This window comes from Nicotiana tabacum, chromosome 15, assembly GCF_000715075.1.
Source record: "Nicotiana tabacum cultivar K326 chromosome 15, ASM71507v2, whole genome shotgun sequence".
In the NCBI taxonomy this organism is placed as follows: domain Eukaryota; kingdom Viridiplantae; phylum Streptophyta; class Magnoliopsida; order Solanales; family Solanaceae; genus Nicotiana; species Nicotiana tabacum.
Window position 1 is genome coordinate 132,375,536 of NC_134094.1, and position 13,129 is coordinate 132,388,664.

The 13,129-nt window shown below is 35.0% G+C and overlaps 1 protein-coding gene across 1 annotated transcript; it reads left to right on the forward strand.

The window, feature by feature from the left end:
* The first annotated feature begins 10,990 nt into the window (after positions 1 to 10,990).
* LOC107809713 (transcription factor MYB108) lies at positions 10,991 to 12,828 on the forward strand. The gene is made up of 3 exons (XM_016634380.2): positions 10,991 to 11,270; positions 11,565 to 11,694; positions 11,969 to 12,828. The coding sequence occupies exons 1-3, from the start codon at positions 11,138 to 11,140 to the stop codon at positions 12,531 to 12,533; spliced, it is 828 nt and encodes a 275-aa protein (XP_016489866.1). The 5' UTR covers positions 10,991 to 11,137; the 3' UTR covers positions 12,534 to 12,828.
* Positions 12,829 to 13,129: the final 301 nt, after the last annotated feature.

Below are 13,129 nucleotides of genomic sequence, written 5' to 3' on the forward strand. Positions count from 1 at the left end.
ATATAAAAGGCCTTTCAAAATCATAAATTGAGATACTTATACATGTAGGAACGGATGGAAATTCTCAAACAAGATTTCATACAAATCTTTTACAAGGTGAGATAGATTGACTTGATTTTGCTTCAGCAAATATTTTTATCTGAAATTATTCTAAGCAATAGCAACGGCAGTTCTTGGATTAGTAAAGGAATTCATACGAAATTGCATTGTGTAATAACAACGGGATTTTGCAATTCTAAGAGAGTACGGTGCAATCCTTCTCAAGAATATCATACGAATTTTTTTCTACTCCAGGTATGTTAAGGTTAAGCCCTTGATTTATTTTGGCATGATCTCGTAATTACATGTGTTTGATAATGAGGCATAAGGAGAAGTTGATACTCCCGAAATTATATACACTATCCTAGTCTCATAAGATACGGTATTCTCCCGTATCAGGACCTTATATTCCATTGAGTATTGTCTTCTTTCGTTCAAGAGAGCAGATGGTCTATATATATACAGTATTATAGTATTTTCCCCACCATCGAGCTATAATCGGTGGGCAGACCCTTATTGGGCATCCTTTGATCTGATGGTAAGTTATATACCGAGCATACTGTGGCCGAGCGCCTATGAGCGAGCCCAGAATGATCGAGATATAGAGCCTAGTATTTTCGAGCGCCTATGAGTGAGCCTACTATGGCAGAACAATTATATATATACTGAGCCTTATAAGCCCGGACAACTATTTTACTTACTATATTGAGAGAGTTGAGTCATTATCAGTAGGTGAGTATATCTTGAGATTATCTTTGACTCCCAGTTACTTTCAGTTATTATATTATCAGTTCAGTTTGAGCTTTCAGTATATTTCCTTACATACTCGGTATATTATTTTGTGCTAACGTCCCTTTTCTGGGTGCGCTGCATTTTATGCGTGCAGGGTCAAACAAACATACGGGTAGACCTCCTCATTAGGTGTTGCCCTAGTTTAGCTTGATCGGTAAGCTCCATGCTCTTTGGAGTTGCCGGGTCTAGAGCTTTATGTACATCTTGTGTATATATGTATATATGCTATGATTAAGTCGAGCCCCTGTTCCGATCACAGTATATCCATCAGTAGAGGCTTGTAGACGTATCCTGTCAGTTAGTGGAGTAGGTTGGGCTTGTAGGCCTTTTATGTATATTTTGTTGGTTTGCCAGCTGTAGTAATTATAACGGCCGTGTCGACCCAGCTTTATATTGATGTTTAGTAAGCATTCGCAATTATCTTGCAATGTGGCCCATGAACAAAGTATGACATTATATGTTCAGAGTCCCTTAGTCGCAAGTTGGTACGCGAGAATAGGTGAGGCACCGGGTGCCGGTCTCTCCCCCAGGTTCGGGGCATGACAAAAGTGGTATCAGAGAAGTTCTGTCCTAGGGAGTCTACAAGCCGTGTCTAGTAGAGTCTTGTTTATGGGTGTGTTGTGCACCACACTTATAAGCAGGAGGCTACAGGGCATTTAGGATTGTCACTCTTTCTTCTTACTCTAGATCGTGTGGTAGAGCTCACTTATAAGAATTCAAGTTCCAAAATTCTATTTTATTCGTAATACAACGATACCGATATCCAGAAAGATAGTTGGTAAGAGATACAGCTAGGGAAGAGTTCAGTTAGAGGAACTCGAGTTTGCATCATTCCTATGATGGATAAATGTGAGGTCTTCAGCAGAACGTGTATGTACTAAGACATGTAAGCTTCTTGATAAGGAGCCTCAAAGCAAGAATATCTATCCACCCCTACGGTGAAAGGCAATGAGAGATTCAGAAGATAGATACAAGTTTTAGCAAGTAAAAGAAGAAAGATGAAGGAGGGTACGAGGTACCCAGCCAATGAAGATTATCATTATTTACCATTCATGAAGAGAAATATAAGCATTTTGAGTTATCTTCAACTGTAACGGAGGTATGTATAATCAGCCACACCCATCTCAGTTATGCCATATGGAAGCTAATAGGTGTAGTTTAAGAGAAGGACATGATATCAAGATCCGGCTGGGGTAAGAGTAACCCAAAATGGTGAATGGATTGTTTGCGTTAAGTGAAATTTCCGAAGGATATTGCAAATGTGCTAATAGATCTCCTTGTAAGACACCCAGAGGGTATAGTCTAAAATAGTACAGCTAAGATAGGCACTGGAAGCCTTGAAGGGCTAAATATTACCTTAGTGTGGCTCCCGTCCCTAGTAGAAAAAGAATGTTAGGCAACCCGAAGAGCCAGTAGATGGAGCAAGTGGAACTAAAAGCAAAAGAATGTCTTGTTGAAGTTTTCACAAGAAAGGGATAGGCAGAAATATTAGCAGGGAAATGATAAGAGAGATAAGGAAGCATTATGAGTAAGATGTGATACATGGATAACAACGGTAGATAAAAAAGATGACAGTATTACAAGGTCCATAGTCATGTGAAGGAAGAGACGATAGGTGATAGGCCTTAAGACAACAAAAAAGTATAAGACATAAAGTCATATCCTTATTTCGAGAAATAAATTCGTGACTCTAACGTGATTACCAAAACGTAAAGTTAAACCCCAGAGTGATAGAAACCGGTATGGAATAGTAAAGAAAGAATGCGATAAAAATGAGAAAGGGATGAAATTGCACTTATTCAAATCCTACAGATATGCTACGATTCTAGAACATTATGCAAACACGACGTCACGGAAAGGAAGTAAGGGTTCCTGCCTGGGATGTTATTGATAAATAAGTAGCCAGTGTGAGAGGTAAGTTAAGACAAAGGAAATAAACCAAGAAAGATTTTGCGGGATATTGATATAAGAATGGGTCAACGAGTAATTAGTAGTTGATTCAGGAAGAGCCTAGTCATGGCTAGACAAGAGGTTACCGACAAATCGGCAGATTATGCAAGATGAACATAGTGAACCCCAACATGGGGAATTCAGTTTTGCAGATATTACATCGGAACCCTTGAGAAATATTCAGATAGGAGTTGGGGTAGTTAAAGGTATCGTATGAGTATTACGGAAATAAAAGAGAATGCCACTAGGAAGACAGTCAAAACTTCAGTTCAGAAGCAACCGCACGAGCACAAGTGCACAGAGGTATGTAACTACGGATATTTATAGACGAGTAAGAACATCGAAAACTTCTTCAGATATACAATATAACAAGCTCGCAACATTACAAGAGTCAGAGGGTCCTCCCTAAGTACTACAATGAAAGGTTAGTTGGGGAAGTAAGGAGGAAGGCTTCAACCTAAGCTCAGTGACCTAAAGAGGAAGTGATCTTATAACAACAGTCTCACAATAACATTGTATGCACTCCATAAGAAAGTGGCACCTACCGTGGCTAATGGACGGGAAGTAAAAATCAGAAGTGATATTCAAGATTATATGAGTTGTATGGAATTCCAATATATGTGGGCACTAAAGATAAGCCAAGTATTCATGCAATAAGTGGTAGAACGGCCAGGAAAAGTAATTGCTTACATTTAAAAAAAGGCTGGGAAGGAACGGAAGGAATTATTTTGATCAACAATCTAGAGTTAGTTACATTATGAACGCACTTAAGAGTTCGAGTTTTATACATACAACATATATGTTGACAATCATACAGACATAGAAGACTCCGGTATAAGTTAAAAGAAAGAATTGAGCTCAGGACATAGACGAAGGATTGAGTTGTTAGAAGATTGTATCATGGGTATTCCATAATGCCCATGAAAGGCTAAAGTAATAACTAATACCATGAGTTGCAGATTGGAAGATATCTTAAGCCTACATAAAGACTGATCAGAAGGAAGAGGAAACTAAAGAGTTACGTCAACCAAGTAAATCACGAGTCTGATTATTGGACCCAGAATATTATAGACATCATGATTGAGAACATTGCATAATCACTCTTAAATATCAGAGGTACAAGAGAGATAGTATAGTAGCCATATTTTATAACGGCTCTACGATAAAGCTAGTTAGAAGAGTATAAGCCCCATAAGAAGTCAGTATGAATCTCCCACCGAATTGTGTATGCACCAGAGGTGTAAGTATTATAATAGAGTTTCAAGTTATGGACGTGAATTATACCTGTATGAAATCGAGATCATGAAAGAGATAGAAGACGTGATGCGAGATTTTAAGGTAAGTAAGGTAAAGGTGAACAACGTACGAGATACTCAAATGCAGAAGGTTGCGAACAATCCATACTTTAGATAAAGGACTAAAAGCGTTGGGATTCAATATCCAGGAATGATAGCAGTGTCATTGATGGCATATCTTCTAGCCTATGGTTTCTAGGTGCCGAGAGACCTAGTCAAGAGAGTAAAGAAGAGTTAGAGACGATGTGATGTCTCGCTTGATGTTCCAGAATAATATAAGGAAATCTATGGTGCAAGCAAGTTGAAGAAAGGTTGCGAGTAGCATAAATGGATATGTGTAGATTGCAAGCTAAAGTATGATAGAGCGACAAGATTTTAGGAAGACAGGAGTAAGGACCAGAAAGGGCGAGTGAGAAGGTAACGAGAAACGGATGAGTCCTCGAGATTAAGCCCATGAAAACAAGAGAGCTGATGGCTTCTATAAGTTATAGAAAGCTCAGTATAGCCTGAATGAACTCAAAGAAATCTAAGACTAGTAGCATTTAGAAGAGATGGAATGCTAGTCTGGTAGTAGAATGAAGGTGTAATTGTGTTAGATGAAGGATGACGTTTGGGCCTTCGATTGAGTAATGATTTGAAGAGGATTTCATGGATGGTACAGAATTAAAATACCCACGTAAGGTGAATCACATTGGGATGCTATAAAATATGATTATTGAAGTACAATATCGCCCCTAAGTAGATCAGGAAAATCACTTCAAATATTCCTCGATGCAACATAAGCCCTAGTGGTAATGTATTACGAAAGAAGTTTCAAGTTATCAGTGCTATATTGTAGATCAATATTGAGGTGAATCATAATGGATGGACAAAAGTCACAAAGTATGAGCTGAGATTAGGTCATCATTCTTAAGATGAACAGTAATGAGGAAGCATTAAAAGATTTAGTTTTATGCATATAGGATAAACAACGAGAGTCACCTGTAGTTTGGTCGCAGACCTCGGTAACAATAAATCGAAGTAAGAGTTATGGTATAGTATGGCCTACTTAGATGTAGTAAAGTTAATGACGCCTAGAGGGACAACTTGACATAATTTTATATATGTTCACAAAGTGAGGCCTAGAGATTGGCTAAGAGCTGGAGGAAAGTCGTGATATGAGAAGGAGGACCAAAGGGGGGAATACCCTCGCCTTTGGATTTATTCAAAGAACAATTGCCTAAATAGCAAGGAGAATATTAAAGTATTCGCAAGAGCTATGAGTTATGAGAATGATAAGTGCAACAGTCAACATTCAAGGACGAATGTTCCAAAGGGGGGAATAATGTTACACACCATTTTTTTTTGTACGTGGAAGTACGCAATAAGTAAATTGATGAAAGCTCGGACATGAGATATTACATCCCGAATTTTCATACGTTAAAGTTTCGTCGTAAGTTAATCGATGTAAGTTCGGGAGATGGATTATTTTGAGATTATAAGCATTATGCTATTTCAAATAAGTGACGAGTAAATTCGTGAAGGTGAGAAGGTAAGCAAATCGAAGAAAATAAATTTCGTCGAAGTTTGACATTTTGGATAAAATACGACATGAGCTAAAATACTCGGTATTTATGGACTAGTACCATACAAGGTACCACATGGCCATGATAGTAAAGTATATAAAATATATTAAAAGTAAGTAGTATTTTAAGTAATTTGAGATAATTACTAATTATGTGAATAATTGAATAATTATAAATTTTTAAGTGGGAGATTAACTTATAATTAAGAAATTATTGGATAAGGAATTAACTCCCTAACGTGGCAGCAAGCATGAAGGCTTAAATCAAGCCTAACATGACTCTTAAGATCATTTAATAAGGTGGCAAGATTGGAGGAGTCTTTGTGACTTAGTCATACAAAGTGTGGGGCCCACACGCTATATAAAAGGCCTTTCAAAATCACAAATGGAGATGCTTATACATGTAGGAACGGATGGAAATTCTCAAACAAGATTTCATACAAATCTTTTACAAGGTGAGATAGATTGACGTGATTTTGCTTCAGCAAATTGTTTTATCCGAAATTATTCTACGCAATAGCAACGTCAATTCTTGGATTAGTAAAGGAATTCATACGAAATTGCACTGTGTAATAATAACGGGATTTTATAATTCTAAGGGAGTATGGTGCAATCCTTCTCAATAATGTCATATTGATTTTTCCCTACTCCAGGTATGTTAAGGTTAAGCCCTTCCTTCTTTTTGGCATGATCTCGTTATTACATGTGTTTGATAACGATGCATAAAGAGAAGTTCATACTTCCGAATTTATATACACTATCCTTGTCTCATAAGTTACAGTATTCTCCCGTATTGGGACCTTATATTCCATTGAGTATTATCTTCTTCCGTTGAAGAGAGTAGAGGGTCTATATATATACAGTATTACAGTATTTTCCCTACCATCGAGCTATAATCGGTGGGCAAGCTCTTATTTGGCATCCTCTGATCAGATGGTAAGTTATATACCGAGCCTACTGTGGCTGAGCGCCTATGAGCGAGCCCATAATGGCCGAGATACAGAGCCTAGTATGGCCGAGCGCCTATGAGCGAGCCTACTATGGCAGAGCAGTTATATATATACCGAGCCTTATAAGGCCGGACATCTATTTTACTTACTATTGAGAGAGTTGAGTCATTATCAGTAGGTGAGTATATCTTGAGATTATCTTTGACTCCCAGTTACTTTCAATTATTATATTATTAGTTCAGTTTCAGCTTTCAGTATATTGCCTTTCATACTCTGTACATTATTTCGTACTGACGTCCCTTTTCTGGGGGTGCTGCATTTCATGCGTGCAGGTTCAGACACACAGACGGGTAGACCTCCTCATTAGGTGTTGCCCGAGTTGAGCTTGATCGGTAAGCTCCATGCTCTTCGGAGTTGCCGGATAAAGCTTTATGTACATCTTGTGAATATATGCTATGAGTAGGTCGACGCCCTGTTCCGATCACAGTATATCCATCAGTAGAGGCTTGCAGACGTATCTTGTCAGTTAGTGCAGGATGTTGGGCTTGTAGGCCTTTTATGTATATTTTGTTGGTTTGCCAGCTGTAGTAATTATAACGGCCTTGTCGACCCAACTTTATATTGATATTTAGTAAGCATTCGCAATTATCTTGCAATGTGGCCCATGGCCAAAGTATGACATTATATGTTCAGAGTCCCTTAGTCGCAAGTTGGTACACGAGGATAGGTGAGGCACCAGGTGCCGGTCTCGCCCCAGGTTTGGGGCGTAAAAGGTTTTGTATTGTATTTAAATATTATATTTTCAAACTTATAAGAAATTGTGGTTTATTGAGGTTATCGGTTTGCCTAGTATTGAGATAGACGTCATCACGACATGCAGATTTTGGGTCGTGACTAAAGGATTCTTATTGATTTGGGATGAATGACAATGGAATAGCACCCCTATATTTATAGGGAAAAAGGAGCTTAGCCACAACGTAACAAACTCTAAAATCTCTCTAAAATATTGACATTCACCTTAAATACAATTTTATTTATAACAAAAAGGAGAATATAACTGACTATTTGATGAATGAGAAATATTATTCAGCATTTGCCAATGGTTATACCAATAGCGTACAATATTAAAAAGGAAAAAAACAGAGCAATTTGAATATATATATATATATATATATATATATATATATAAAATACAAAAAATCTATAAATTTGATACACTTTTACGGTTAGCGAATGTAAATAATTTCAATCGCGGGCTAAAAGTGATCTTTGTCTATTAAAAATAGCATAAATTAATTAGAGGATTTGTTCTAATGCATTGTTGAGGTATTTTCTCAAGGAGTAATAAAAAATATTATCACATGAGACATCTCAAGCAATAAAATGAGAGCAAAATAAGTAAATAACAATTTAAACGAGACAAACTAAGTAACTAACAAAAAGACTAGACTATCGTCAGCATCCAGTTGCATGTATTTTAGCTCTCGTTTTGCCAGAAATTTTGGTTTTATTTTTCCAAAAAATATTTTAAAACATTGTTTGTTTATAAAATTTGATCATGTTTTGAGAAATAAAAAATTCAAAATTTTTTAGGTTCTCAAAAACTGCTGAAATTATTTTTTCTACTCACAAAATTTTAACGTTTTTTCAAATAAAATGCAAACACAACTTCAACTTGCAAAAATTATTTTTCGACACAATTAAATTTTATTTTTTCATAATTCAATTAAATTTATGTCCAAACGCTAGCTTAATGTCTCGAACACGTGATTGCCATGCCACGAACATATTCATTTTGTAGATTAATTTGCTTACATAAATGTCTTTATCCTCTTTTACTTTTAAATTAATTAGCCATAAATTCTGAAAATGTGCGCCGTACCATTTAACTTTTTATTTCTTTATTGAAAAAAGAGACAGCTAAACGGATAAAATAAAAGAAGTTTATTGTTTAATCCGGTGGCTTAAACCGTGCAATGAATATGGAAACATTTCAAAAATTGTAGTCTCAAAATGGTCCATGAATATCTATTTATAGTAGCCACCCCTTGTGCTAATTAGTAAGAAGCTAGAGAACATAAATAAAATATATTTTACAGTATAGATTATTAACTAATGCAAACAAAAGGAGGCCGGTGGCTTAAAATGTATAACGTATATCCTTGATTAATAAATTTAATTCTTGCATTAATTTAATCATAGATCCTCCACGTGTATTTTTAGACTCACGTGAATTTACTTTCCTCAAATTAGAAAAAAAAAGGGCGTAATTGGCTGTTTTGGACCTTCAAGCTATCCTAAATTAAAAATTACCTTGTATTATGTCAAGATATATCGGTGCAATGTACAAATACATTCTTTTACAAAAAGTAATATTTATACACATAAAATAAATTTGTGTTGTGTATTCGCTACATGTGTCATATTCCTTTTTACATGTAATTTATAGGCTGTTTGGCCAAATTTCTAAAATCAGCTTATTTCGAAAAGTTTTTTTTTCTTCAAAAGTACTTTTTAAAAAAGTGCTTTTGGTGATAAGTTGTTTGTATTGGACTAATTAATTTGAAATTCACTTTTGAGCAGCAATTAGAGTTTGGTCAAGTTTTAAAAAAGTATGGATTCGATCGAACTCAGTCACTTTGGTCCAATCCATGTATTTATCTTAAAAAATTCATTAAATATGTATAAATTATTAATTTAGAATCCAGTAACTTAAAAAGAATTAGAAACCCTCTTCCCCCCCCCCCCTCCCAACCCAAAGAGTTTGGGTTCGACCGAACCTAGTCACTTTTGTCCAATCCATGTATTTGTCTTAAAAATCCACTAAATATGTATAAATTATTAATTTAGAATTCAGTAACTTAAAAAGATTAGAATTTCGAACTCATAAACTTCAAATTCTGCCCTGACTCTTAGTCTATACTTAATAAGCTTTTATAAAAAGAAGGGTACTAAGCATAGAGTAGGATTCACACATTTACTGAATTTAAATACTCCCCGTAGGAAAACGCTCGAGAAGGGCATTATTTTATATATTATACTAATATATCAATTATATAGCCCTCAATAGCATAACTGCATAGCCCCTATTCACATATCTACTTTAACGAGGCACCACAAACGATAGTTGGCTAAATTTCTATAGACAAATAGCCGATTGAAGAACTTGGCCTTTTCAGACGTAGTAGGATGTAAGAAATGAGAGTTGGTGACATGTTGAGATTTGAAGAACACAATAACCCTAGTTAGTTTAGGGCTATGCATGTTGTATTTACATTAATTAAAAGTTAAAATTTTATACGCTGACAATATAAAAAAGTCTTATGTTGTTAATGTGTATATATCTTAAATCGTTATACAAATGATACATGAATACATACAATGATACTAATCCTAACTGACGACATAACATATTTTTTTAAATTAATCGGGGGAGGGAGAGGATGGAAAAAAAAGGAGAAGGGGCAGGGGCGGAGCCAGGATTTGAAGGTTATGAATTCAAAATTTTAGTTAATGGGTTCTAAATTGATAATTTATATATATTCAATGAATTTCTTAAGATAAATATAAAGTTTGAACTAAAATAACTGAGTTCAGTCGAACCCGTAACTTATAAATTAGCTCCGCCCCTTAGAATTCCAATATGGGAAGGGATGCTACGCTACTAATGAGGTTTGAACGCTCCATCACAATTGAGGAGTTCACCAAGTGAGCTTGCCTTCAACCCCGAGAATATAATATTTAGTTGTTTGGCATGTCCTTTAAATTATTTTCAATTTTATTTTTGAGTTCGAGAATTTGGGTTTTTGCCAATAAATATGTTTTATCTTAGATTAACGAGAAACGACAAGATATCATCAATCTTGTTTTCTTTCTTTTTTCTTTCCTTCTTTTTTTTGGGTCAAATTCTCCAAATGTTTTAGCTGTTAATTAAAGTTAATTGCTAACTATAACCATGTCTCTAATTCATCGTAAAAGTTTAAAAAATACCATAAAGTTTCAATTTCAAATGTTAGTGGACATCCTATTCCATTTTCAAGCAAGGAATTTTAGGAAATTAACTAACTAAGAAAAAATGAAGTTAGAAAGTCAGCAAAACCATGACAACTTGCTTGGTGGGTGTAAGAAGGGAAAAGAAATGTAAATATATTGATTTTCGTGGGACTAATATTAAAATGTATAGTCATATGGACAGAGTCAAAAGTGTCAAAACGAGTTTAAGTCATTAAGTGTAATTAATTAACACACTATTACGGCTCTGTGGGATATTAATTAAATACAAGTTCTTCTACTTCTTTCCCATCTTATTCCACGTTTAACTCACCATTTTTCAAACTTCTCTCTCTTTCTATTGTGTCTATATAAACCCCTCATCACTTCCTTTATCTCCTTGTGAACAAATTGATACATCTCTTTACGTCTCATCTTTCTCTTTCTCTCTCTAAAAGTATCTATCTCTCTATACATAAAACAAAGAAATCCATCAAAATTCCTTTTTGTATCAATCAATAAGTTTCTCCATTTTCAGAAAAAAATATTTCATATTAATGGATCACCATGTTAATGAAGATAATATGGACTTCAAAAGAGGTTCATGGACTGTTGAAGAAGATTTCACTCTTATAAATCATATCGCTCTTCATGGCGAAGGTCGTTGGAATTCCCTCGCTCGATGCGCTGGTAAATTTCTATATATACACTGACAGTGCAAAATAATTTTTAAATTATTATTTTTTAAATTGTGTGTGTTCTTAACCAATAGCGATGTTGGATTATTCATGTGTAGATAAAGATTGATGTTTGGTTTGGTTGATAATATCTTTCCGTACTAAGTAATCTTTTTTAAAATCGAGAACTCATGCAATCCCACTAAAAGAAATTATAAAAAGAAAGTAGTTGTAATTGTAAAGTGGTATTATTTGATTAGTAGTATTAATTATATTCCGCTAATTAATATGTTGATGGAAATAACAGGTTTGAAAAGAACGGGGAAAAGCTGCAGATTGAGATGGCTTAATTATCTTCGACCAGATGTTCGACGAGGAAATATTACTCTTGAAGAACAACTCTTGATTCTTGAACTTCATTCTCGTTGGGGCAATCGGTACGTTAAGACTTATAATACTTTTTACATCATTTTAAATATGTAAATTTTATTTTAAAAAATTTACATAATCTATATCTCAACCGATTCCACGCCTTTGTACTCTGAACCTTTTATATAAAAATGGGACAAAGCGAGTACTATTTTTTCAAGTGCAAACAAAAATAGCTACGATTCAATCCCAACTAAGTTGGAATTGACTATATGAATTGTTACTGTCCATATTACTCTATTTTAATCCGTCTCAATCTTATATTGTTTAATTTGAGTGCAGGTGGTCCAAAATTGCTCAACATTTGCCGGGAAGAACTGACAACGAGATAAAAAATTACTGGAGAACTCGAGTGCAAAAGCATGCCAAACAGCTAAAATGTGATGTCAATAGCAAACAATTCAAAGATACACTACGTTATCTTTGGATGCCAAGGCTAGTTGAAAGAATTCAAGCTTCTTCCAATTCCGCCGCTGCCACCAACAACAACAATAACAACAACGACAGTAACAACAATAATAATAATTCAAGCACGAGCGTCACACAGGAGAATTCGAATGTGACAGCTTCATCAGAAAACTCAATGGGGACACAAGTTTCACCAGTTTCAGACATATCTGATTGTTGCTACAATAATTACCCTATTAATCAAAGTGATTATGGAGAATTCTTGATTAGCCCCACAGGTTACTTTCAAAATGGTGCATTAGACTTCAGGACAGTGAATGATAATAATCAGCAAAACATTATCAGCCAATGGATGGAGGGTACAGAAGATGTTTCAGACAATTTGTGGAATATTGAGGACATGTTGTTTTTACAGCAGCAACTCAACAATGATGTCTGAGGTTTAAACAAAATTAGAGTTAATTGAAGTGTAGAAATAAAATATTAGGGTTATCACTCATTATAATTCACCAAAAGATAGGAATTTTTCTTTTTTCTTTTTTGTGAGATATATTTTTGCTAGCCTTTGTGAAGAGATATATACATGCAGAAGTAATTATGTAATACAATCTTAGAATTTATTTTTCTTTTTTTGTAGTTAAGGGGTTGAAAGGATTTGTAACATTTAATTTGCTTCTTGTTAAATTTTATTCTTTAAATGGACAATTTCTTTTATGACTGCAGAGGCGGAACAATCCTTTGGGTAGAGAGGTTACCGGTCCCATAACTTCAAAAACAAATGTGTGCATATTTGTATATATATATCTTAAATAACGTGTACTAATTTTTTGACTGATGTCCTAAGATTCAAATTTTCGACAATTGCGTTGCCGATTTGAGGAGAGCAACTTGACTTTTTAGTAGACTGATTTGATTCCGCCTCCATAATTTGCTCAAAGTCTTATTGGACAACGGTGCCCAGAGGCGGATGTTGCTTGGTGGCTGCGGGTTCAATTGAATCCATAACTTTTGACGCGGAGTAAAAATTTATATGTG

Coding starts and splice junctions, on each gene's coding strand:
- LOC107809713 (XM_016634380.2), top strand. CDS start 11,138: ATGGATCACCATGTTAATGAAGATAATATGGACTTCAAAAGAGGTTCA. Junction 11,271..11,564: donor TTCCCTCGCTCGATGCGCTG/GTAAATTTCTAT, acceptor TGGAAATAACAG/GTTTGAAAAGAACGGGGAAA. Junction 11,695..11,968: donor CATTCTCGTTGGGGCAATCG/GTACGTTAAGAC, acceptor ATTTGAGTGCAG/GTGGTCCAAAATTGCTCAAC.